The sequence below is a fragment of the Taudactylus pleione genome, unplaced genomic scaffold (genome assembly GCF_031769625.1).
Source record: "Taudactylus pleione unplaced genomic scaffold, aTauple2 ptg000015l, whole genome shotgun sequence".
NCBI lineage: Eukaryota > Metazoa > Chordata > Amphibia > Anura > Myobatrachidae > Taudactylus > Taudactylus pleione.
In genome coordinates, this window is record NW_028284417.1 from 15,720,924 (window position 1) to 15,748,134 (window position 27,211).

General features: G+C 41.5%; 1 protein-coding gene across 2 annotated transcripts in view; it reads right to left on the reverse strand.

Annotated features, from left to right (window-relative positions):
- The window catches only part of UBE3D (ubiquitin protein ligase E3D), a 274,128-nt gene that overhangs the window by 5,425 nt on the left and 241,492 nt on the right, over positions 1–27,211 (reverse strand). Inside the window, exon 10 of one of the 2 annotated variants that reach the window (XM_088471802.1) lies at positions 16,667–16,860. The exons of the other annotated variant lie outside the window; for it this stretch is intronic. Coding sequence (XP_088327928.1) covers positions 16,708–16,860 — 153 coding nt within the window. The 3' untranslated portion in view covers positions 16,667–16,707. Of the gene's footprint in view, positions 1–16,666; positions 16,861–27,211 lie in introns of those variants that run through there. 2 annotated transcript variants of the gene reach the window in all.

Genomic DNA, 27,211 nt, shown 5'->3' on the forward strand with positions numbered 1-27,211 from the left:
CAGGGGCATAAATATTGGGACATTGACAGATATTTCATATTTTGGCCTCTATTCACCACCACAATGGCTTTGAAATGAAACAAACAAGATGTGCTTTAACTGCAGACTTTCAGATTTAATTTGAGGGTAATTACATCCAAATCAGGTGAATGGTGTAGGAATTACAACGGTTTCTATATGTGCCTCCCACTTTTTAAAGGGCCAAAAGTAATGGGACTATCAACTCAAAAGCTATTTCATGGACAGGTGTGGGCTATTCCCTCGTTATTTCATTATCAATTAAGCAGGTAAAAGGTCTGGAGTTGATTCTAGGTGTGACATTTGCATTTGGAATCAGTTGCTGTCAACTCACAATATGAGATCCAAAGAGCTGTCACTATATGTGAAGCAAGCCATCATTAGGCTAAAAAATCAAAACAAACCCATCAGAGAGATAGCAAAAACATTATGTGTGGCGAAATCAACTGTTTGGAACATTCTTAAAAAGAAAGAACGCACCAGAGAGCTCAGCAACACCAAAAGACCCGGAAGACCACGGAAAACAACTGTGGAGGATGACAGAATTATTATTTCCCTGGTGAAGAAAAACCCCTTCACAACAGTTGGCCAGATCAAGAACGCTCTCCAGGAGGTAGGTGTATATGTGTCAAAGTCAACAATCAAGAGAAGACTTCACAAGAGTGAATATAGAGGGTTCACCACAAGATGTAAACCATTGGTGAGCCACAAAAACAGGAAGACCAGATTAAAGTTTGCCAAACAACATCTAAAAAAGGCAGTACAGTTCTGGAACAACATCCTATGGACAGATGAGACAAAGATCAACTTGTACCAGAGTGATGGGAAGAGAAGAGTATGGAGAAGGAAAGGAACTGCTCATGATCCAAAACATACCACCTCATCAGTGAAGGATGGTGGTGGTAGTGTCATGGCGTGGGCATGTATGGCTGCCAATGGAACTGGTTCCCTTGTATTTATTGCTGATGTGACTGTTGACAAAAGCAGCAGAATGAATTCGGAAGTGTTTCGGGCAATATTATATGCTCATATTCAGTCAAATGCTTCAGAACTCATTGGACGGCGCTTCACGGTGCAGATGGACAATGACCCGAAGCATACTGCAAAAGCAACCAAAGAGTTTTTTAAGGCTAAAAAGTGGAATGTTATGCAATGGCCAAGTCAATCCCCTGACCTGAATCCGATTGAGCATGCATTTCACTTGATGAAGACAAAACTGAAGGGAAAATGCCCTAAGAACAAGCAGGAACTGAAGACATTTGCAGTAGAGGCCTGGCAGAGCATCACCAGGGATGAAACCCAGCGTCTGGTGATGTGTGTGCATTCCAGACTTCAGGCTGTAATTGCCTGCAAAGGATTTGCAACAAAGTATTAAAAAGTGAAAGTTAGATTTAGGATTGTTTAGTTTGTCCCATTACTTTTGGCCCTTTAAAAAGTGGGAGGCACATATAGAAACCGTTGTAATTCCTACACCGTTCACCTGATTTGGATATAATTACCCTCAAATTAAATCTGAAAGTCTGCAGTTAAAGCACATCTTGTTTGTTTCATTTCAAAGCCATTGTGGTGGTGAATAGAGGCCAAAATATGATAATTCTGTCAATGTCCCAACATTTATGCACCTCACTTTTTATATATATATATATATATATATATATATACATATACACACACACACACACACAGCATATATATGCACTATAGACAGACAGTATATAATATAGATTATACTCTAAAAATATATATTTATTCAGGTAAGTGGCATGCCCTGCATTATGCATACCATTTATGCTACACTATCAGCAGCAGCCAGGCTGCCTGGCCAGCAGGACTGAGCAGCATCTCACCTCAGTCAGGACTAGGTAGATCAGACACCACTGCCAGGCCATCTTCCCGGAGCTGCTGTGTCTGCAGTGCTGAGCCTTCTGCTGGCTCGGGCGGGATTCTTCAAGTTCAGACCAGGATGCGGTGCTGGTGGAGGGCGGCATCTATGTGACGTCAGGCGGCGCCGAGTCACTGTGAGTTAGCTGTGCTTGGAGCGCTAGTGTAAAGCCTTCCACCGTGCCGCCATCAGGTACTGCTGTCAGCTTTTAAACCTCCGGCGCCGCAGCCAAGGGGGGGTGGATGTCGGCCGGGAGGGGGGCGGGGTCTCAGACTGCCACTGACCAGCGGGCTGCTGTAGGAGGAAAACAAATTCCTGTCTACAGCAGCAAACACAGCAAATACTTCTGTGGGCCTATTCTGATAGTGGACCTGGAGCTGAAGCTCCATCAGCCCCATTGTTAATCCGGCCCTGCTGTCACCTAACACAATCATCCAAGCTAACTTATTGACCAGTACAAAGTACTGGAGGTCTGGGGCAAAGAAACTGCTCTTCTCGACTGACCTGTTTATGGATTTAGTTACTAAGACGATTTGCAGGCAGAGCTAACCAGTCTTCTTCCTGTAAGTCAGCCCTTCCTATGCTTAACAGTTGTGGAAAATGAAGGGGGATTTCAGAGGGTAGATATAATTACCCACATATGCTGTTTAAATGCTCTACAATGCACCCTTTTCTGAGTCAACTAACGGTGGTGGTGTTGGTAGCAGTGCGGAACTCCCGGAGACAATGGAGTCATTTGCCGCCGGGCGTCAGCCCTGAAGGGGGCGCCTGGTTCCATTGTCCCCGGGAGCTGCATGGAGAAGGAGCGCCGCTGATCGGCGCTCCACCTCCATTGGCGTAACTACGGAGGGTGCAAGGGGTGCGGTCGCACCCCCTGCACCCTCCATTTGCCGGGCACCCGCTGAGTGTGTTACCAGCGGGTGCCAGGCTCCTATTCAAAGCCCGGCGGCTGCCGGAGGACGGAGTTCCCTCTGTCTTCCGGGTTCCGCAGTGTACTATGGGAGTGACATCATAACGTCACTCCCATAGTGCCAAGGAGCGGACGCCGGGGACGGAGCTCAGGAGTGACTACTCACTACTGGGGGCAACTACAGGGTGCTCACTACTGGGGATAGCTACAGGGTGCTCACTACTGGGGATAGCTACAGGGTGCTCACTACTGAGGGCTCACTACTGGGGGGCAACTACAGGGGGCTCACTACTGGGGGCAACTACAGGGGGCTCACTACTGGGGGCAACTACAGGGGCTCACTACTGGGGGCAACTACAGGGGCTCACTACTGGGGGCAACTACAGGGGCTCACTACTGGGGGCAACTACAGGGGCCTCACTACTGGGGGCAACTACAGGGGCCTCACTACTGGGGGCTCACTACTGGAGGTACTGCATAGGGGGACCATTACTGGGGAGCACTAAATAGGCGGGCACTGCATAGGGGAACCACTACTGGGGGCATTATATAAAAGGAACTGCATAAGGGGGGCGGCGGCAGCTGGGGCTGGCATAGGTGCTGGGGGTGGTACATTTTAGTTTGGGGGGGCACCAACATTTATCTTGCCTCCGGCACCTTGGATGAAGTTACGCCACTGGTTGGTAGGGAGGAACCATACTTTGGCCCTCATTCAGAGCCGTACGCTCTGAGCAGAGCGCACGCTCTGAATGAGGGCCGCCCTCCATGAAAATGGAGCGTCTTCCTGGACGCTCGTATAGCTGTGGGTCACCACCCACAGGCTATACGAGCGTGCAGTTTGATGGCCGCGATGGTCTTGACCATCGCGACCATCGAAACTGCGAGCCGGAGCCTGCGGTTGAGGTTTTCAACCGCAAGCTCCGGAGTGATTTTGGCTCTATCAGAGCCAAAATCACTCCCACTGACATCACTAGTGATGTCAGTGGGCCGGCTTCTGACGGGAGGCGTTCCCGTGGGAACGACCCCGTCAGTGAGGCACGCCTACCAAAGGGGGCGTGCTGTCTATCAACATCGACAGCACGCCCCCTTTGATCAGACACAACGAGCGAAGGACTTTCCTTCGCTCGTCGTGTCTGGCGCATGCGCACGACGGAGCTCCCTCCGTCGTGCGCATGCTCAGTGCAGAACATCGACCCACTTGCGAGCGGACAGCCGCTCGCGAGTGGGTCTGAATCAGGCCCTTTGTTCTAAAAGGGATACGGTCAGTATCCCAGGCACAGGGGATCCCGAAGGTAGTAGCGGGGTTAGGGTGAGGGTTAGGCACTAGGGGGATGGTTAGGTTTAGGGTGCGGAGAGGGGGAGGTTAGGTTTAGGCATTAGGGGGGGTGGTTAGGTTCGGCACCGATGAAGGAGAGTTAGGGTAGGGAGAGAGGGAGGGTTAGGATACCTACCGTCAGGTGTTGGTATCCTAACTCTGTTGGGGTGTCTGCGTCGGGATTTTGACCACCGGAATCCCATACCCATCCCATTCTAAAACACTCCAAAAATCATTATTTTTGTTATATACATTGAAGTATAGGAAAAGGAAGGAAAAACGCATCAGCTAATATAATTGGTCAAATTGAATCGATTTTCAATATTTGAAAGCACAGACCTGACAGTATACTACTATGTACAATGTAGGGTAATCAGCTGGTGAGTGATGCTGTTCCCCATTGACTAGACATATTTTATGTACAGAAGAGGGAAGATAGCAGAAGTCAACTTGAAATGGACGTTCACGTATGCAGACTTTCGACACATGGGAGTAAATTTACTAACAATCGTGTTTGGTCGAGATTGCAATCTCAGGTGTGTTTAGGCATTTTTTTCAACTTGCAAATTTACGAATGACAAACTCGGGTGAGTTTGGGAGAGACTTCTCTATTAAACTGAAAAACCTGGTGAGATTGCAAACACTATTAAATACATCATCGGCCAAACTCGAAAGTACTTTCACTGAAAAGTATACAGCTCGGGAATTTAACAAGAATCGTGTTTACAATCACGGGTGTAATTGTAGCACACTCGGACCTAAATAGAAGTTTCAAATAGACCACCTCCTGAGGTGCGTGTTTCGCTGAAAAATACAGTGCTCTGTGTATTTTTCGGTGTCTATATATTGTTTTAGGGGTTAATTTAAAAAAAGAAATACTTGGGCTCCCGCCACCCCCCCAAAAAAAAGCATAACCAGCCCCGGGCTGCTCAGCCAGTCCTGGTTTTAAAAATAGGGCGGAAAAATTGTGTAGGGTTCCCCCTATTTTTAAAACCAGCATCAGACTCAAATCCAGCCGGGGTGTAATGTCACAGCCAGGGGACCTTTCCACAGGGTCTCCTCATCCAAAGCATTATCACCCCAAGCTGGTCAGCCCAAGCCGGGGGGGATCTCAGGGGAGGTCTGGACCCCCCCCAATAAAGGGAACCCCTCTTCTCTTGAACACCCCAGGCTTAAGCTGAAGCCCGGGGCTCTTCCCCGCATCCCTGGGCAGTGAGTGCAGGGGTAATAGGGTTGAAAATATTTTTTTTTACAGTGAAACTACAGGTGCCATCGTGTCTGCCCTTTAGCACTTGTGGAACTACAAGTGCCAGCAGGCGGCCGGCACCCGAACCCACACTGTAAAAAAATTAGTTAAAAAAACCACAAGACACACACACCGTAGTAAGTAAAAATGTATTACATACCTTCCAAACTCACACATACTTACCTGATGCCAGATGTTCGGTCCCCTTCTCCAAGTACAAATCCAATGGGTTACCTGGTCTCTGTAGCATCCAAGGGTCTTCTCAAAATAACAAAACGACACCCAGACCAGAATGGACTGTAGTGATATATGTGTGACCACATACATCTGTACCTGGCTATTGACTGGAGACCCCACGTCAGTAGCTGGAGCCGCCAGTTAATCAGTGGCCGATAAATGTAGGAACCAGGACTGGCTGAGCAGTCCGGTGCTGGACATGGGGTGGGACCCTATGTCATTTTTTTTTTTTTAAATTAAACCTTTATTCACATTAAAAAGACACAAGTAGCCTTCACATATTTCACTGATATGTGCAGGCTGCTTGTTCAGGAGTGTTTGGGCGAGGTCAGACACACAAACTCGGGTGAGAAAACTTGATCACATACACTACTGGAAAACACACTCTCAGCAAAACACGATTCTTGGTAAATTTGAGTGTTTCAGAAGCCTAAAATCACCTGAGTTTCAGCAAGGCAAAACGAGTTTCAAAACGGCAAAACTCGACCAGACACGATTCTTAACGTGGGTACACACCTGAAAGATATATCTGCAGAGTGAGTGATCTGCAGAAATATCTGCAGATGATGGTCGTTTATTCACACTGAACGACCATCATCTGTGCTGCAGCGGGTCCCGGCGGCCAAGGGTTGTGTAGGGGGTGTGGCCTAATAGCAGAATGTGTGGCCACGCCCCCTTCAAAAAATAAAAATCACCATTTGCGGCGCTGGGGAGGGGGCAGCTGTTTGCCCCTCAGCTCGGCACACAGCCAATGGGGGGGGGCGCGATCAGCGTGATCGCTCCCCCCTTTGGCATAGGAGACTGCTCAGGCTGCTGCTTTAGGAGCCTCGGACAGTCTCTCAGTGCAGCCCAGCATACAGCAGCGTGTGCATGGCCGCTGTGGATGAGGAGCTGTGCCAGAGTCGGGCCCGCGGCTCCCCCCCTGATCGCCCATACACACTTGCGGATGGACAGATCTGTCTGCAGACATATCTGTTCATTGGCTATGCAGCACAGCCAATGCGATATGTCTTTGAACGACGTTGTTCACAGACATATCGTCTGTACACACTGGCCGACGGGGGCACGATATATTGGCCGATCAATTTATCGGCCAGTGTGTACCCAGCTTTAGTAAATTTACTCCATGGTGTGATCTAGTTGTTAAGCACATTATACAGGATTACAATGCTATCACCTATGCTTGCGCTTTGTTTTTTTTGTCATGCCTTATCAAACAGATCTTGATTGGCTACTCAAGCCCAAAAATGGATTCATCAAGTTGCAGAAACTAACAACAAAGATTACACCACTGGTCACTAGCTTTAGGAAGAATAGGGTGAAACACAGGAGTGCAACGTTTATTTATGCTCTTTATTTTTAACTCTTACCTTTTGTAAATGTATTACAAATACAAAAACACCATGGCAAATGGCAATGATAAAATAATGAAAACAATAAAACCATCAATAACATTTACAAACCAAGGATAAGGTACATCAATTTAGGAGGGTGTGAGCAAAAATGTGCGAGAAACCTGTGGTTAGGGCGCCGTAACCAGTTAGGACAACCTAACAAAGTCTTTCACCCTCTTCACACCCTATTAGACCGAGTTTAGCCGTTTTAGCCGCGTAAAACGGCTAAACCCGGCCGAATAGGGTGTGAAGAGGGCAATAATTAATGGGCGCCCAGAACAATTGAATTGCAAACTGGATGCTCATTGATTATCGCCGCCCACGCAACAATTGAATCGACCCCAATGAGCAGGAGTGGCACACTGTACATGTGTTGTAAATTATTAGCCTTTATCATTATTATACTTGGAGAGAACTGAAGAGTTACCATAATAAATAACAGCATGAATGAGCTTTTTTTAGCTACTAAGCAAACACTTGTATAGAGAACATGATTGGAAATATCAATATAGAACATATTTCCACACTTGATATGGCTCTTGCAATGCATTCAATCCATGTTACTCTGAAACCACATAAAACTGCTTTTTTTTCTATTTTTAAATCTAACAAGAGATTTCAAAGCAGATATAAATGTTTCCAATCTCTGTGTACCACACTTGTTACTGAACCAGCAATCATGAGGTGCAGGATAATAGGAAAACCCTACAGCTGATGCGATGGTAAGAAATTGATGTATTACAGAGATTGTGCCCATGTAGCATTGTCAGTGTGGGTGCACTCTCGGTGTGAAGGCATATAGTGGATGATACACAAAAACAGAGGACAATTACAATTGTCAACAGGATTCGCTGTACATTTATCTTACTGTAATATCTACTGCATAATCTCTGCTCTCAGCATACACAAATATAGTCATGCAATCAAGCTTTGATCTCAGATAGATTATGCATTGGAAACAAAATAATATACGGTTGTTGTCTGATTTATTGGGTTTTCAAAAATACAATGAGGCCATCAATAATTCAAAATCTCAAAAGTCATAAACAAGAATATAAACAATGCTGTCAAACATATAGACTAGGCGTCATCCTAGTTATTAGTAATGCCACAAAATGGCCATGTAATCGCTTGAATGTACACTTGCGTGACTGTGGACATATTTCATCTATATATACTGTATATCTAGCATAAATGAAGGCAAACACTATGTACCCTAGAATAGAAGTGCTTGAGTTGTTTTAATCATTTGTGCCTGGAAGAAATAAGTCCTGTTTATTCACTCCCTTAGCCTGGAGGACTAGTTTTTAAATTAAATCTTAAAGAACATTGGAAAAAAATACCAAAGCAAGCAGAAAAAAAATAAAAGCCACACAACAGAAATTGTCCTGGAAACATTAAACCAGGGATAAACCAATCTAATCTGAAGTGACCTTTATTTTCGGAATGCATCAGGGCAAATCGCGGATACTGTAGGATCATTTATGATTAATGTGAAAATATATTACATTTAAAATGTGACAGGTATTTTAGCCAAATAGTCTAAAAAGGCTTTACTATGCACTGTAACATTACACTAAAAATATTATAATCGTACATAAGTTTCTAATGACATGCATGCCAATGGGGAGGGCAGAATTTGTATAAATGCAGGGGAATCACTTGGGTGACCCCAATGCCTACACAATCAATATTTGGAGACCTGTATCCACCAAACTGTAGGGTGGATTTAGGACACTGATGAGAATTCCACACTGAATGGACAAATTTAAACTTATTGCTTTCAAAATTGTAGAATGCTGTACGACAGGGGTATTCAACATGCAGCTCCCCATCTGCTGTGGAACTACACATCCCAGCATGCCTTGCCACAGTTTTGCTATTAGGGCATTCTAAAACTTCTGTCATGGCTTGTTGGGATGTGTAGTTCCACAACAGCTGGAAGGCTGCATGTTGAATACTCTGGCAGTACAGTAACCCAATAAAAAAGTAACCTAATAATGTTAGCAAATAAGCATGGTAAGTTAGCAAATAATGTGTAGATGTCTGTGGGCTGCTAATATGATAATATAATATACTGTACATGTGTAGGGATGACTCAACTACATGACTTGTATCAAATATTAAGCAGTACAATGTAGTATTTAGGCACAGCAAAAAGGAATCAGATTTTGTTTTCTTTTTAGCAGTGAATATATAATGTTGTGTGTTAAGGGCTGCTGTGAAAAGTGGATTTAAAAACAAAATTGTAAAGCTGATAAGAATCTGATGCTGTGTGCAAATAGATTTTACATATTACATATCTTATGGGGGAAATGGAGTAGTCATAAATCACTGTACTTGGATTTAACAGCTTGAGGGTTTATAAATGTGAGGTTACAAAAGATAAAAAGTAACAAAGTTAAAAGTAAGCATTTCAGTAACACATATCCGAGTTGATATACTTTATAGCTTATATTGCGCCTCTCCTTAACAATACACAGTTTTACATATACTGTGGACAACAGACTAACAATTATAGGCTGCTGAGAGTCAACATCCTCTAACTTTAAAGCTCAATAAAACATACTTTGTAAACTAGCTGAAGTACCCGGAGTTGCCTAGGTTGAAATCTTCAAGTTTTTAAGATTTATTATGTTATGTCATCCAAAATCCATCCAATGGAAGGCCCAGAACAGGCTCCCTGGGTCCGTTCTGCCTGGCGCACTCCGCCATGAGGTCCAACTGGGACCCCAAACACTATATTAGGCATCCCAAACCAATTGCTAACCCTCTGTGAAGTTTCATCTAAATCCATCCAGAGGAAGACCCAGCACAGGCTCCCCGGTCAAAGTCCTGCCCAGCATATACCAAGAGGAGGTTCGACCGGGTCCTAAACACCCTAGTATGTCTTCTGGGATTCAATGTTACCACTTTGTGAAGTTTTCGTCCAAATCCATCCAGTGAAAGGCTCCGAACAGGCTCCCTGGGTCAAAGTTCTTCCCAGCGCACTCCGGCGCGAGTTCCGACTGAGACCCCAAAAACTCCATTAGGCATCCCAGACCAATTGCCACCCCTCTGTGAAGTTTTCATCCAAATCCATCTAGTGGAAGGCCCAGAACAGGCTCCCTGGGTCAAAGTTCTGCCCACCCTCAAAGTTCTGTCTAGCTTACACCAATAGGAGGTCCGAGGAGAGACCTCAACCCCCTAGTATGTTTTTTGGGATCCGATGTTACCACTCTGACGCTTTTGTCCAAATATATCCAGTGTAAGGCTCATAACAGGCTCCGTGTGTCAAAGTTCTGCCCAGCGTACACCAACGGTAGGTCCGACTGGGAGCCTAATCCACCTAAAACCTGGCCAGAATCCAACGGGATCACCTCACGAATGCATAACCAGACAGACAAACAAACAGACCATTGAATTTTATATATATAAGATAATGTGGATGCACAACTGCACAATGCTCACGGAACAACAGGAACTGTGAGCCTATCACAAATTGTTCCTTTTGGCAGAACAAAATTGGCTTGATGAGGTCAAACAATAATGTCAGGTGTTGCATGTTATAAGATATCAACATTTCTGATGGCACTGAATTAAATTACAACAATGATTGAGTTAATTGTCAGACTCCTTGTCAGTCTAAACAGTGATTTAAGCGATGAGGTCATAAAATGTTATGCAGTCACATTGTGGACGTTGTAAAGACAAAATAATTTAAATAAAAACATTGTGGGAGTACTAGATCTTCATATCTAATATTGATACATTCACGAACACAGTATAAACTTTTTAATTATACTAATTACAACTAATTTGAGGCCGAGCATATAGAGCCTTGGGATCCTATATACAAAATATAATATAAGGAGGAGACATGATGCTCCACCTACATTTACTCGATTGAATGCAGGAGGTTTAAAAGTCCCGGTCTTTCATGTAATCTGCTTGCCTTGAGAAAGCTCTAGCGAAACGTACGTTGCCATTAGTGTCCGCCTGTTAAACCCTAAACTCCTAAAAATGAAGAATATATGTTAAGCTGACAGGTTTCAATCCCTGTGGCATCTGACTGTGTATACGATGCTTAAAAACCATCTGAACAGCACCTTCATTTAAAGCACCCTCAAAGCTTACAGGTACGTAACCCTGGAGCATTTGTATGAGTCTATCTAATGTTGAAACTGACAGGTCTAGAATTAGGCAGCGCTAGTAAAAGTGTAGGATTGCTGTGATTGTCTTAGAACAAAATATATCCTATAGATCACAGGTCTGTAACCCTGGAGTATCTGCATGTGTGTATTTGATGTTGAAACTGACAGGTCTAGAATTAGGCAGCACTAGTAAGAGTGTATGATTGCTGTAATTGTCTTAATACAAAATATATCTTAAAGCTCACAGGTCCGTAACCCTGGAGTAGCTGTATGTGTAGTAGCTGTACATTTAAAAACACTGCTGCAATCACCTGAATACATAATATATCCTAGATTCACAGGTCCATAACCCTGAAGTACTTGTATGCATATAACTGATGTTGGAATTAATAAGTCTGGAATCGGACAGTACTAATGAGTGCACAGGGTTACCTAACATTAACACTGTAACTACTTATCAGAAGGTATACCCTTGGTCGATAGGTTTGTAATTCTGCAGTATAATTGTGTCAGTATAAGTTATGCACATTGACAAGTTATTAATTTATACTGTATAAATGAATAACCTGTCAATGTGCAAAACTTATATTTAACATGCAAGAGATGTTTATGGAGAATCCCGCGATTCTGAGATACACGTGGTACTAAAAGAATTATGGTAACTTTATACTACATATACTGCAGACTATAGAGAGTGTATAAATATATTATTACTGATTGATAATGGAATGCTATAGTAATTGTGTGAAGTGTATCAAATAATTACCAGTACTGTCCTGTATCAGAAACATCGATATCACATTGTGCAAAAACATTGGTACCTTGGCACATATGTTAAGGGGATAATAGAAGTAATGCATATTAATATAACATCGATATTAGGATATGTTGCATAATAATGAGAACATCGGAACTCAAACACTTAATTGGATCTAAACAACATTAATAATTTATTGAAACCAAAGACAATACTGAATTAAATAAACAGTGCATTGATAATGTCTTGAAAAATCAAATAGTGGGGACACAAATAATTGATTTAAGTCATACTATATATATATATATATTAAACACCCAATATAAGGGCGTCTATAATGAACGCAGCATGAATACAGAATTTATAACCTAAATATACTTACAAATATTCATTAGAAATTATGTACCAGCTTTATATACATGCAGAAAAGGCTGTCGTCATATGATAAAAACAAAAATGTATTGAGTGACGGCAGTCACCAAACTTATAAAGACTGTATTTTGAGAATATTACAACCCTCTGATGTATTTATTACTCAGCTTATTCAAGGACATCCCTTAGTACACAGGTTCTCAAACTCGATCCTCAGGACCTCACACGGTGCATGTTTTCCAGGTCTTACAGAATTACAGGTGAAATAATTAGCTCCATCTGTGGATATTTTAAAATGTGTCAGTGAGTAATGATTACACCTGTGCACCTGCCAAGAGACCTGCAGAACGTGACCTGTGTGGGGTCCTGAGGACCGAGTTTGAGAACCACTGCCTTAGTAGATGAGAATCATATTAGATCCAGACTAGCAGTCAACATTAGATACATCGTATTCTACATTGTAACAAATATTGGAAAACAGGAATAATGTAGCAATGAGAATACACTGTAAATACCAAAAGGGAAACTAAGTGATTTTTTGCTACAATTAAGTAGAAAAATGATTATCTGTTGGAGATATCATAGGATGTGATTACAAGTAGACACTTTGTTTTCAAAAATGATTATTCTAATCCCTTTTTCTTTACTATCATCACTTCTATATTTTATATTTCGCTAATAAGAGTAAGATTTTGAGAATGAACAAATAAAAGTTATTTTTGAATCAAGTCATTGAACACTCACAATGATTCATAATTGCTGTAAGCAAGCAATAAATGGGCATGTGCACTTAGTAAAGCAACCCCCTCTCCTTTTCCCTTTTTAACTTTACTACATTGTGGACATTGTCGAGATCAACATTCGGTATGCAGTCGGTTCCCGACTGTCATATCCCGGCAAGGGTCTAAAGACAGGCGTCGATATGCTGATGCCTGTCATTAGACATACGCCGGAGCCCGACGCAGGGCACGGAGCGCGGACAACCGCGCGCGCGGGGGGGAGGGGGTTGCTAGGTTTAGGCACTTAGAGGGGGGATTAGGGGGGGCGAAGGTTAGGGGGCAGATATAGGTTAGTTAGTACTTACCTTAGGATGATCAGGATGTCCTCCTCTGCCGGGATGCCGCTTTTGGAATTCCAACTGCCGGGCATGGGTCCAGCGGTAAATCATACCAATTCCCAACATTCATATATCGACACCAGAATGTTGATATTGACAGAATGTCGACATATGAAATGTCTACATTGTCAAATGTCGACATTGGCTTTAAGGTAACGCTTATGTTTAGGGTTATGGGTAGGTTTTGGTGTGAGGGTTAGGCTTAGGGCTAAACATACCCTAAAATAAAAACAAAACAAAAAAAATATTGACTACATTTTGCCTTAAAACTAATTGCTGTTTTAAATCTAATGGCTACATCACCAAAAGCATGAATCCTAGCTATTATATTTTGTCCATAATGCTGTAACTACATTCATCATTCCTACATATGAGGAGTAAAAAATGATGTGATAGAAAAGATAGTAAGGATGTTCTTATGGAGGGTGTGGTACAAAATGTCGACATTCAGAATGACACAGACTAAATCGTTACATTCAGAATGTCGACATTGCCTGAATGCCGACAGTCAGCACAACATTTTCAGGTGATTGTAGCCCTAACAATACCCTAACCGCAGCCTAACCCTAAAATCAAAGGTCGACATTCACAATGTCGAAATTATGACCAAGTTAACATTATGTCCATGTCGACTTTGTGTATGACATTTAGTCCATGTCGACATTTTGAATATCGACATTCAGACATACAGGTTTTTAAATTATTTTATAGGAATACATTTAATTAGAATATCAAAATGAAAAGTGTAAAAAGAAGTGTTAGCAGCAAAATACTGTGGCTATAAATAGCAGACTAAGGGGTCTATTTATTAAGCTGTTAGGAGCTAAAGTGAATGGTGATAAGGTACCAGCCAATCAGCTCCTAACTGCCATTTTTCAAACAAAGCCTGTGACATGCCAGTTAGGAGCTGATTGGCTGGTGCCTTATCACCGTTCACTTTATCTCCAAACACAGCTTAGTAAATAGACCCCTTAGCCTCATTCATAAATTAAACTATACTTTCTATAATAAGTCTCTGCATGTATAGTAATATTAAATATGGTTTTATGGAAGTGTGGCTATATCCCAAAAACCCAGACACATTAGAACACAGCTGTATATAGTATAACTAGCTCTCTAGAGATCCTCTGTGACAAGAACCTAGCTATATAATGACAAACCGCTTTACAGTGGTGCTTATTAGTGGCGGATTCAATGTTAAGAGTATGAATTCCTCTCTGTATTGAGTCCCTCTCTCAAACGCTCACCTTGTATAGATGCCGATGGTAAATGCTACAGTTCACTGACATTAAATTCAAGCTAAAAAGCCTGAAGACGAAAGAAATGCAGTGGTATCTGTGCACATAACCATCTGCCTCTCACCTGCCAATGACTGTGGACTGTTCTGAAAACATCTATGCGACATGACATAACGGGGCAGAAACTATAGCAATTTGTTTACTTTAAAGGCATTATGACATTTTAACCCTTTAAGTGCTAAAGACGACTCACCAAAGGAGTGTAAATAAACTCAGGGGGAGCCTTATTTATTGGACTAGGCTGATTACTTTTCAAAATGTGGGGTTAATTATGTTATTTCTACATATACTATGCATTTAATTTATTTGTAGATGGTGCAAATTAGCAAAAACAATAAATAAAATTTAATTTTGGAGCGTAGATTTTATTAAGAAAACCTGATGAGGATCACACCACACACACATGCTATTGTTCACTTTCTTGTAATATCAATAAAAAAAAAACAACAACATATTGGGCAAATTTATGTTGTAATGACAGGAGGTATTACCAAACTAATGATCTATTCTGTAAACTCACAGGCTTGAGAAAAACTCAACAAGTTTATGTGGGTACTATACAAACATATTACAGATATTGATGTTGGAAGGAGACCAGCCCAAAAAGTGCTGAAGTAGACTCATCACAGGAGTGAGAAAAGCCTCAGTGGTAAGGGAGTTAAGACATGACTACTAGCACACAGGGGAGCCAAAAGGGGAGGGGAGGGGGGTTGCGGGTACTAATTACAATGGCCAGGGCTTACTGGAGGGGCCAGAGTCCACCACCCCCTTCCCTTACCTGTCCGCGGCAACAGCCTCTTCCCCCAGCCCAGAACACGCTGTTGTGTGCTGGGCTGAGGTAGGTCCAGGAAGGCTGCTGCCACTGAGAGCAGCAGCAGTCTCCTCTACTTGCACCTCATGTGCAGGGGGATTGATCACACTGATCGCGTCTCCCACGTGTATCTGCCCCTGGCTGAGGGCACCACAATTATTTTTTTCTTCAGACTTTTTATTTGTAGGGGGTGTGGTACCGCTCTCTATGATACTGCTAGCACAGTATACCCTTGATTGAGGATTTCCAAAATGTTATGTATAAATTGTATATCCTTGTTAAATGTAACAAGCAACACACACTATTAAATATTTGAGTATGATTTTCTTCAGAGAATCATAATATAATTTGTTTTTAAAAATACAATTGTATATTTTTTGCTTTAACAGAAAAGAAGACACTTTTTAAAAGCACAAGTAAAAAGCAAGACAATAAACTATATATAAAAGCCTCTAGCTCATGGTCCAACTGGTAAATAAAAGTTATGAATAAGATTTCAAGAATGACAGTGTTAAGAATACACAGTTTTCTGTAGGTATTCAACATGACAGCACTATGGCTGTTCATAAGCTGGTTGGGGAACTTTAACTTGCTGGAAGCAACATGGACTATGAGCCTTTCTGCAGCAATACAAATACTAATGTTTTATTATGCACATTATGCATTGTACAAGTGTTATTTTCATTTTTACAGGCATCACTTATTGCATCATTGTAGCAACTCATGACTCCGATTGAACACTAGGCTGCTCATGGCAAGGCAAGGAGAATTATCAGAGTTTGAACGGGGCATGATAGTGGGTCAATGACAGATGGGACATTCCATTTCCGAAGTTTTGCGGACATTCAGCTTTCCTTGATCTACGGCGTCATGTGTGTATCGGGAATACCTCATGGAAGGCATTACAATCCCACCTTGGACAGGGCAGTGGCCGAACCACAGGTGCCTAATTACCGTGACCAGCAGCATCTAGCCAGAATTGTTCGTGGTAACAAACAAGTGACACTGGCTCAAATCACATCCACATCCAATGCAGGAGGTACCAGATGCATATCCAGCAGGTCAGTGCAGCATTATTTAGCTTCCATGGGATATGGAAGCAGAAGACCCACCAGAGGCCCCTGTTAACTACAACACCAGACATAGCTCCTCACCTGGGCAATTAATTGGACCCTGGAGGACTGGACACATGTGGCTTGGTTCGATGAGTCACAGATCTAGTTGTTTGGGCTGATAGTAGCGTTCAGGTGTGCCGCAGACCCCATGAGGCCATGGACCCCAGTTGTCAACAAGGCATCGTGCAGGCTGGTGGTGGCTCCATAATGGTGTGGGGTGTGTTCACATGGCGTGGGTTGGGTCCGCTGGTCCTCCTAAACACATTATTGAAAAGTTACGTGGCATTGCTTGATGACCATTTGCAGCCCTTCATAGACTTCATGTAATATTTGTGGAATATTCCAGAAGGTTAATGTAACATGTTATTGGTTTCAAATTGTCTAGAATTGGTTCGAGGAGCATTGTGGAGAGTTCCGACGAATGGTGTGGCTACCGCGTTGTCCCAACATGAACCCATCGAGCATTTATGGTGGTGAGGTCCATTCGCACCCAAGAGCCTGCACCTATAAATATCAGGGAGCAGTGGGAAGCTATCCAGATGGCATGGGCCAACATCTCCAGGGGTATTTTGTCCACTCGTGGAATCGATGCCACATCGAGTTGCTGCACATCATACTAGGTTAGTAGGCAGCTCTCTCATGACTTTTGGCACTTCAGTGTGTGTGTGTGTGTATATATATATATATATATATATATAATTATTAATGATAATAATGGGACCATCAAATAAACAATGTATATTTTTAATTAGTGAAAATATGCAACACATTTCAATCCATAAATCTATAAAGTGGGGGCAATAGTGAGAATAGTAGTATTAAAGAGTTGGTGGCAGCTGGTAACACACTAAGTTTATAGATAAATCACTCTATTTAGGCTTACTTCTATTGTTTGCTACCGGTAACTAGAAAAAACGCAAAACAAAATAATAGTATTTTTGATCCATCACTCGCTGGGTTGCAAAAATTCGAATGTTTGGCCAACAGACTATAGCCATCTACAATGCACGGCAACGTATACATGCTGGCACCTAGTGTTCGTCCAAATAGTTCCGTTGCACAAGAGTTAATGGGTCACTTTTGGGTCAGTTGCAATGTAGGTTATTAGTTGGCCATACAGTTTTCACAAAGCATTTCTGAAAAATGATTTTGGGAATTTCCCATCTTGCCACTCTCTCTATAGATTGGTGCTAATGAAGGAAGTAACCAAAAACATTGGGCTTGATGTACTAAGCCCTGGAGAAAGATAAATGTAGAGAGAGAGAGAAAGTACCAACCAACTAGCTTCTAACTACAACGTTACAGGCTGTGGGCCTGATTCAGCAAGGGTCGCAATTGTGCTTAAACGCACGCAATGCAGTTGCTAATATCAGTGGGGATATGTAAATGTTTGCATTCGCAATGCAATCGCAGCCTAACATAAGGACGCCCACTTCCCTTTACTCATATCCGTATACTGTGTCAAAATAGCGAAACAATCAGTAAAATCAGACCCAGACGCACAGTTAAGGCAGGTCAGACCTCACTCAGGAATAGCTTACTTCAGCGCACGCTATGAGGCCTCAGGCTGCGTCACGTCTGCATTCGCACCACCACCCTCCCGTCATCACCCACAAACGGCACTTGCTGGCAATCACTCTGCCATGGGTCAGCGTACACATTGCGATCTCATTCCCGATCGCAGTGGCTAGTTCGTGCATGCGCCCTGCGATGCATACGCAGATCGCCAAAATGATAGGAGTTGATTGATTGGTACTTTATGTCTCTCCAAGGTTTGATACATCTCCCCCATTGTTACTAAGTAACAGCTACATTACAGTTACTGCTGGTCTGAACCGCTGTCTCCAGTGTGCGGGATGTAATTATCGGAGAGTTGCAACATCTATTGAGCATGCCGATATCAGGACATGTATTGTAGAATTATGTAGATTGAGCTGATGAATGTTTAGAACCTTTTGTGTGCCACTTAAAACTGTTCTGCATACCACGTCTGGCACATATGCCGAGGGTGGCTGAGCCCTGTTCTAAAGTATTGCACTCTTTTTTTCGCTAATAAGGTTCACTATAGGAAAGTACTTGCTAGATAAAATACCAAAAAAATAGCAACATGAGTACAACCTCGCATAAAGGCTTATCACATTAAATTTGTTTTGGTGCATATATGTAAAAATACAAATTTAGTTCTGATATATATAGATTACTTTTTTGTTGACATTATGAAACATTGTTTTTTCTTTAGGAAAGCGATAGCTAATTGCTAAATGCACATTGCTATTTAAGCCTGCAAGCCATATTAGTTTAAAACTGCAAAAAATGCTTAAAGTAAGCCTTCATTAAATACTTCCCCAGAAGACAATTAAACCCCAAAACAAGATGAATCACAATTAGCGCTAAGGCCATTTGGAATGCAATTCTTTTTCCTTTTATAAATTGAATTGTAAAAATAGCCATACCCACAGCCTATGTGGAAACATTGCTATTTTAATGAATAACAGCTAAATCCAATGTCAAACAACAAACACTTTTTCCGTCTTTCTGAAAAATCAGAATATTTAAAAGTGCAGTAAATTGAGTCTTATACAGAGCTATGAGCAAGCTACTGGAATCTATCTCCATGCAAAACAGAAATGACTACGGATGTAACATACTGTAGTTACATTTATTTTGTCCAGTGGTTTGAAAATATCACAGTGCATAATTGTCATGCCTCAAAGTTTGCATTTCCCTTTAGCAATTTCAAACTTGGCTGATCGCTGTTTACACAGATTTGATAGAGTGTTGCATTCATTTCATATTCTGCACAGTTTATCAATACACTAATAAATGCTTTGAATGGAAGATGCTTCATATATCCTAGTAGAGTAGAATAACAAAACTAATTCTTTATAAAAGCAAAATCAGATGGTATAGAAGCAAATCCTTAAGCTGGGTACACACTAGACAATATATTGAGGGATTTGTCGTTTTGAAGTGAATCGAAACGACAAATCGACCAGTGGGCAGGCCAATCTGAAGATCCGGCGGCCGACACCATGCTTCTGGATGCAGCGGGGCAACGACATATTGGGCGGTCGTACACCAGATCGAGCAGTGTGTACAGACCGCCCGATATATTGTGCCATCGCATCTGCAGTCATTGGGTACACACATCGTACAGTGTGCACCTGGCTTTAAATTCAGCTCAAAGGATTTATATTAATAAATAAAGTCCCTCATAATCTGGAGTAACTTACTTTTCTGTAGAATTGAAACATTTGTAAAAGCAGACATGAAAATGTTTTACTGTAATCAAAAACTAAACAAATTAGAACATAAAACTGTGGAATACAAAATAATATTTAACATTGTAACAAAAATGTACTTTGTAGACTTAAAAGAAATCAGTCAAAATAAGAGTGGTGATGTGCTCTAATAAAGAAATATGATACAAAGGAAAATATCATATTGTAAATGGGCACAGATTGTTATTCTAACAGTCACAAAAACATCACACAAGCACAAAATTAATCTTTAAACAACTGGATTAAAATAAATTCAAGGTACAAGATCAAACATGTACTTATATATATATTTGACAGTTTGAGCTTTAACAGACAGCAACTCTGCTTTAATGTGAACCAGAGAACCAGGAATCTTGGAGAGTGGGATGAGTTAACATTCAAAGGTGGGAGTAGGAGAAAAGTAAAAGTTGAAATCAGGTGACTTGGCTTCAAGTTTTAATCAAAAACATAATTGAAAACCTTAGCACCTCATGTATGTGATGGAAATGTTTATACTAAATATACATAGCTATGGAAACAGGGAATACAAACAGCCTATGATCTAGCCACATGCTTCACACAGGCTTACCAACACACTCATGTTTCTTGATTAGAAAATATTCAAACATCAGCTGTACAGAGAACTGGTTTACCACATTATCAGACTTATTTATTAATGGGAGATACCCTATTTGCTCACTATCTAATAAAGCTCAATAGGCTTTTCCATTTTATTTAACAAGGACAATGGTGCCTCCTATAATCGCTGTAGTAGGATGGCAACAGTAGAGGACCCTTACTGGGAATAAATACTTTAGAGACATTATTATTGGTTGGAAGTGGAACTGAAAACCCAACACCAGACCACTGCAGTACACAGCTGCAGCAGCTAAATGTTCTAATTAAACGCGGGGATACAAGATTTGTTATTGCTGCTTTATATTAAATAGACCTCTAAGTTTCCAAACAGGGGAATTTTAATGCCATTACGTCAGATTCATTACACAGCAGAAAATTACAGCTAATAAGGTTTGCCAGTATTGCTGATTTCTTTTTGCATTGACAATAAAGAAAACTATGAATATAGTGCATACGTTTTCAACTGGCCTGAAAAAGAACAATAAAGTGAAATAAAACAGAATCATGAATATCACATCAGCTTGATATGTCAAATGCCCCAATATTTAGAGACTGTTTGGCTTATTACTAGTTCTGGGACTGGTAACAAAATGACATCCCAAAATACAAATGTTTTATGTGAATTTGCATACATGTCCTGGCACCTGCATTGAAGGTGTTTCTGTAATCTTGGAGTGCAACTGTGACTTGGAGCACTGACAGCAATGAGAAATGATGCTACTTCCCAGAGTCTCCAAACGCTGGAGTCGGTAAAGGTCATGGAGAACATGGATTTTGCAGATAATAGATACTTACTCTTTCCTCAGGACTTTGCGTTTGTTATTTTAGTTTGCTGACCTCTGCATGTTCATAGTCTGTCACAGAGGAATTCCAGCAGAGTCCTGAACTGCTGCTTTGAGGCTTGTTAGTGTAATCCTTTCAGATATCTGACATACAGTAAGTGTAACCAATTCTCTAGTACACATTTTCGGCAGGGTACAAGAAGCAGATCTCATTAATGAAGCCACTTCCTAAAACTATTTAAAACTAAATATTTGCACCTCTCAAGAGGCTATTTGCTTATTATCTTGGGTACCAGTCACTCTTCCAATCCATATAGCCCTGCCACAGAAATGTGTTAGTATATACAAAAAATACAGAGGGAGAGTAGAGTGAAAAGTCACATCCCCAGGAGAAAAACTACAGGCAGGTGTACAGTAATTGGGAGGCCAAGAGATGCTCAGCAGGAAAAGTTTTAGCCATGCAATTGATACACAAATACCCAGCTGTTTACAAGGAGCAGCAAGCTGAACAGAAATCCCATGATGTATAGCTCTGTGTGTCTGCAGTGCCTTAGGAAAGAATAATATCTTGCAATATATCTTGTTTTAAAGTTTGAAAATGTATTGTTTTAAAGAAATGTGGTATGAAAGTGGCAGCACAGAAGCCAGTGTGTGATTATTTAGTAACATCCTGCTGCCTGTCAGTGCTCATAGGATTTCTTTGAGAATAAGCTGAATCAGGGAAAAGACAGGTGCTCCTCAACGGAGGGCAAGGAAAACTGTCAGTGCTCAAACAATTCAATGATGAAATATGGTGATATATTGTTGGCAGAAGTAAGTCTGACCAGGTGGTGTGAATTTATCATCATAATAATAGCCTGCTGAGACGTAGTTATCACTTTGCATTTTGCTAGGTTCAACTTACAACTGTTTAGGGATTTCATGTGTTCTAGAATATTGAAAGGCAATCCCCCAGATTGCTCACATGGGTTCCTTTAAAATTACTAGTATATTTGTTCTATGTATTTCTTTGTTGGTATTTCACACATGCCATTTTGTTTTCCTATTGGTTCTACTTGACGCTATGGTGTGCCCTAGGTTATTGCCATTTCCCAAATGCCCGCTCACTGGGACGTGTAGGGAATTTGTCTTTTCTAACAATTTTTATATTATTTGGCCTAGGACAGCTATAAGTTAAATATGGCTGCGATTACGGTTAATTCCACCAGGGTAAAGAACGTTCTAAAATATAAAACATGGAACGTAGAAGGGCTGAATACCCCTATTAAGAGAAGACATTACTTACCTCTCTTAAGGCTGGTTCACACTAGATGATGGGGGGCTTTGATTGTATGTCATAAACATCTTCCCTACCAAATACGGGATAATCTATTAGATCCTGAGGGTCGTTTTCTTTTACTTAAATCAATTTTACATGATTCTTTCCATACCTTGGCCGCAAGACTGGGTGGAGGGTAAGCTCATTTTGGGAGGTGATTTTAATTGTGTACAATCCTGAGGACTAGACAGGACAAAATACTTTTGGTGAGGGTAGGAGGGTATCTCCTTTTAATTTACTATTGATAATGGATTCACTAAGACTTTGTGATCCCTGGAAGTGCCAACATCCCACGTCTCGTGAGCATATCTTTAATTCTGACCCTCACCACACCTCGTCCGTATAAACTTTTGGTTGCTTTCTAATTCACTTCTCCAACGGGTAGTACAATCGTGTATTGAACTCATTACTATTTATGACCATGCCTCAGTATGGTTCACACTTACCCTACGCTCCCACATTTTTGTTTCTTATAACTGGAGGTTTCCTGCTTAGGGCCGTATTCAATTAGTTTTGCCTCCGCAAAAAAGTTCCGCCTACCCGACTTTTTGCCTACGACGCGTGTTTTGGACGCGAAAACTTATCGTGCGCGTCCTCCTCGCTTTTCACCCTATTCAGTTACCAACCAGGCGATAACGGCAAGTAGCGAATGCAGAACAGGGTAGAAAGTACTTTCAGAATAGGGGAAATCAGTCTGAACCCCCAAAAAAGATGCACTAACATTGGGGATCAATGTAGAAGTGTTCCAATAGCCCTAATATAACTAATTGGGGTACTGAAGTTGTTTTAAATCCTTGTTATTAGCGTCCTTGTAGAAGTGGTGAAGAATGGCGTCAAGCAGTATTTTTTGGTGAAAATAAGTAGTCCAGTCAAATTTGGGGTACTTGAAAATGGGTGCTAGCACCTTTTAGATTCAAAAACACCTGACCCATCCTTGCAGACCCCTAAGAAGGCTATTTCGCTAGTTTTTATGAGTGTCCCCCCACTTTGCACTTTTTCACCCCCAAAATGAAAATACTTTTTTGGGTTTGTTCTTAAATTTTTCCCTGAATTTTTTGACACAGTTGTCCTTTGGGGGGCTGTCCCGAGGCTTCTAAGTGGTTTCCCCATGTTTGCACCCCCCAAAAGAATTTTGCATTTATTTTCTCCTGCTATACTTAGGGAAATCTTTTTCGCCTATTACATTGTATTGACTTTCTGCGTAGGAAAAAAACGTCTGGAATTGAATTTGGAGATAAGTTCCGACCACGCGAAAAGCCCCGATCGGCAATACTTTTCAGCGGAAAACGGCTTTTCGCTTCTAATTGAATTAGGCCCTTATTTGGAAGTCGACTGATTTTCGTACTCCTTTGGAAAGGGCCTTTCTTATTTATGTAGATGATAATGTAGAGCATTTGGATGATGTCAATTTATTCTGGGCCGCTTCTAAACCGGTACTTTGTGGTCAGGTTATGAAATATGTGGCCAGAAGACAAAATGGGTTTATTAAAAGTCGAGCGTTAGTGCACAATGTTCGCGTGTTAATCGCAGCAGTGACCAGTTCACAGCAAATGGCTAATTGTGAGGCTATTATATAGTTAGTTGTGACACAGATAAGGCCTTTGATCGTGTCTCCTGGCCCCATATTTTGCAAATCCTCCATTTCCAGCAATTTGGCCTGGAGTTTATACGTATTTTCCGAATGCTCTATGCTCAGCTGACTGCTTTTCTTACAATCAATGGTTTTAATACCTCTTCCTTCACATTACACAGGGGTACTTGTCAGGGCTGCCCCCTTTCCCCTTTTCTTTTTAATACTGCTCTAGACACATTGATCCAAACTTTTGTCCGGGATGTCTCTTGGAGGGGGATCTCAGTCGGGACTCATGATATTAAAGTTTCTGCTTTTGCAGACGATCTCGTTATATTTTAGTAAGCCCCAGGTAGCGCTCCCTTCAAAACTTGAATTCAATGTCAGATATCCTTATTAATTTCAATAAAACAGGCTTTGGCACTTCATACCGCAGCTAGAGCTGGGTGAGGCCATACATTTCCCTTTCGATGGGCTCATTTGAAATACTTGGGATTGCGGATCCCATCCTCACCCTGGATTTATATTCCTCTAATATCCAGCATTTTATTCACCGAATGTTGGATGATTTTGAGAGATGGAAACATTGTCTGATATCATATTTAGGATGATGTCATTTATTAAAATGGTCTCTTTTCTCTCATCTCCTCTACCAGCTAAAACTGCTGACCTTTACCATCACTAATCATGATATTAAATCTGTTAATATGGCTTTGAATAAATTAATTTGGGTTGGTAAACGTCCTTGCATTTCCCTATTTAAACTACAACAACTGCTGTCTACAGGATTATGCCAAAGCGGCAAATTATAGATATGCCTTTGACTGGAATGGGAGAAGCAACAATTTTGTGTATACAGCCCTAGAGGCATTTAGTCCACATGTGGATCTACTAAGTTTGCTGCATTCACCTCCAAGTCTTCTTACCCCTGATTTATTTGCTAATCCTCTTCTTTACACACCCAGTTTTGCCCGGTGTACACTACAAAAAAGGCTTGGCCTACTTCCGACCCACTAATTATTTTTATCACTAATCTCTAACACAGACTTTCAGTGTGGTGAGCCTAAGTCAGTGGTCCGATCTTGGCACCTCCAGGGACTCAAACTGGTGTATCAATTTCTAGATTCAGACTGCTCCTCTGTCCTTACCTTATCACAGCTTAAATAGAGATACCCCTCTCTTGACTTTCCACTTTTTGCTCATTTTCAGATTCAGTTACATTACACAATTGCTGTCTCATTTATAACAAACTGACTGATTTGTCCTGCTCTTTAGATAGTATTGTTAAGACTCCGATGCCCTCACCCTACATCTGTGCTCTATGATCATACTAGATGAAGGTTAGATTTATCTATCAAAGAAAACGATTCTATCCCAGTGGTTACATGTTTAGCCAATTTATTTCAGATGGATTGGACTGAGTATTCTATTGATGTAGAATCTCGAGCAGAGAAATTTTTCACGATTTGGCTCCCCTATTTAGTCATCCTACCACTGTCTACTAGGGATCATGTTAGAAAAGTGGTTAGAATGACCACATGGTATAATATATATTATTATTTATTACTAGTTATTTATATAGAGCACACATATTCCACAGTGCTTTACAGATAATATTTGTCCATGGATCTACCCCTGTTTTAGCTAGGGCTGTTACTAAATGTCACAATTTTCTCAAGTATGTCAGAAGTGGGATACAAAGGGTTATTAGCCATAAATCTGCTTAGGATGTGTAGTCAATGGTTTAAGGGTTGTGAAAACCATTTGTAAATTCCCTTCATGGTTCAGTAGCTTCTGACTACTACTGTTCTGAAAGGACTCTATTTACTACAATCCGCATTGGGAATGCAGATTGTAGTGTGATATTACCGACTGAATTTGCATTGCGAATTCAGGCAATATCACAGGGATTAACTAAAAATTCCTTGCAGGGACAGAGCGTGTGATAAAGCTCTGTCCCTGCAATCCCCTCCGCACACTTATCAGGGTATTTTCTCATAAAATACCGTGACAAGTGCCAGCACATGCGCCGACTGGTCACCGCTAATCCCCGCCCCCGTTGCTAAGCCCCGTCCCCGCAATCGCGACCTCCCTCACTTAATTGCACTTACCTACAGTGATTGGGGCTGCGGTGATGTCCTCCATGGCTCCGGTCAGCTGACATCCCATCCGCCACTGGGACCCAGTCACCTGATGACCGGGTTCCTGTGCAGGATGGGAGACCAGCTGACCGGAGGGAGGGCATCACCGGAGCACCGATCTCTGGTCCCTGGACTCAGGTGTTTTTTTTACTTTTTTTTAGCAGAGATCAGCGTGCGGTCTGTTTAGACCACACAGCTGATCACTGTGGTCGGCTCAGGGCTCTGCCTGTTAGAGCGGAGCAGGAGTCCAGTAACCGAGGAAGACCCTGGATAATCCCACCTCCAGGTGGTGTTACCACAGGGCTTCCCCCGTTTTTTTTTCACTATTTATTTTTAGTAACTACCAGGCAGATCGCATTTCCCATTACAATTATGGGAAATGTGATCTGATTACTAAAAATAAGTGATAATCAGGGGTTGGAGTAGAATTTTACGAATTCTACTCCAATTGCCCTTTAGTAACTTTAGGTGAAACTAAAATAATGTGAAAAGGGTGTGAAAACACCCTTTTTCACTTTATTTTAGTAAAAATAATGATAATAAATAGAGCCCTATATGAGAGAGGTTTGATCTGATCAATCAGAGTGTATGTTGTTGTTGTTTTTTCTTACTGAACAAACAAGAAAAATGCATTTTAAGGTTTTCTAGAAAATATGCCATTTTGGTAAGTGATGAGTTTGAAACTCAGCTGGGTGATTTCCAGAGGAATGTACGTGTGTATGAAAAAACGTATAATGTGAACAAGCAGCATGTTGATTGTGAGTTGTGTTTTGTATTACAGAAAAGCAGATTGTGAGTAGTAAGAAATATCAGACTCCAGTGTATTTCCTGGCAAAACCTTATCAGGAAATGGTTGTGAAACAGCAATTACCAGAGCCGACATGTCGATTGCTGAG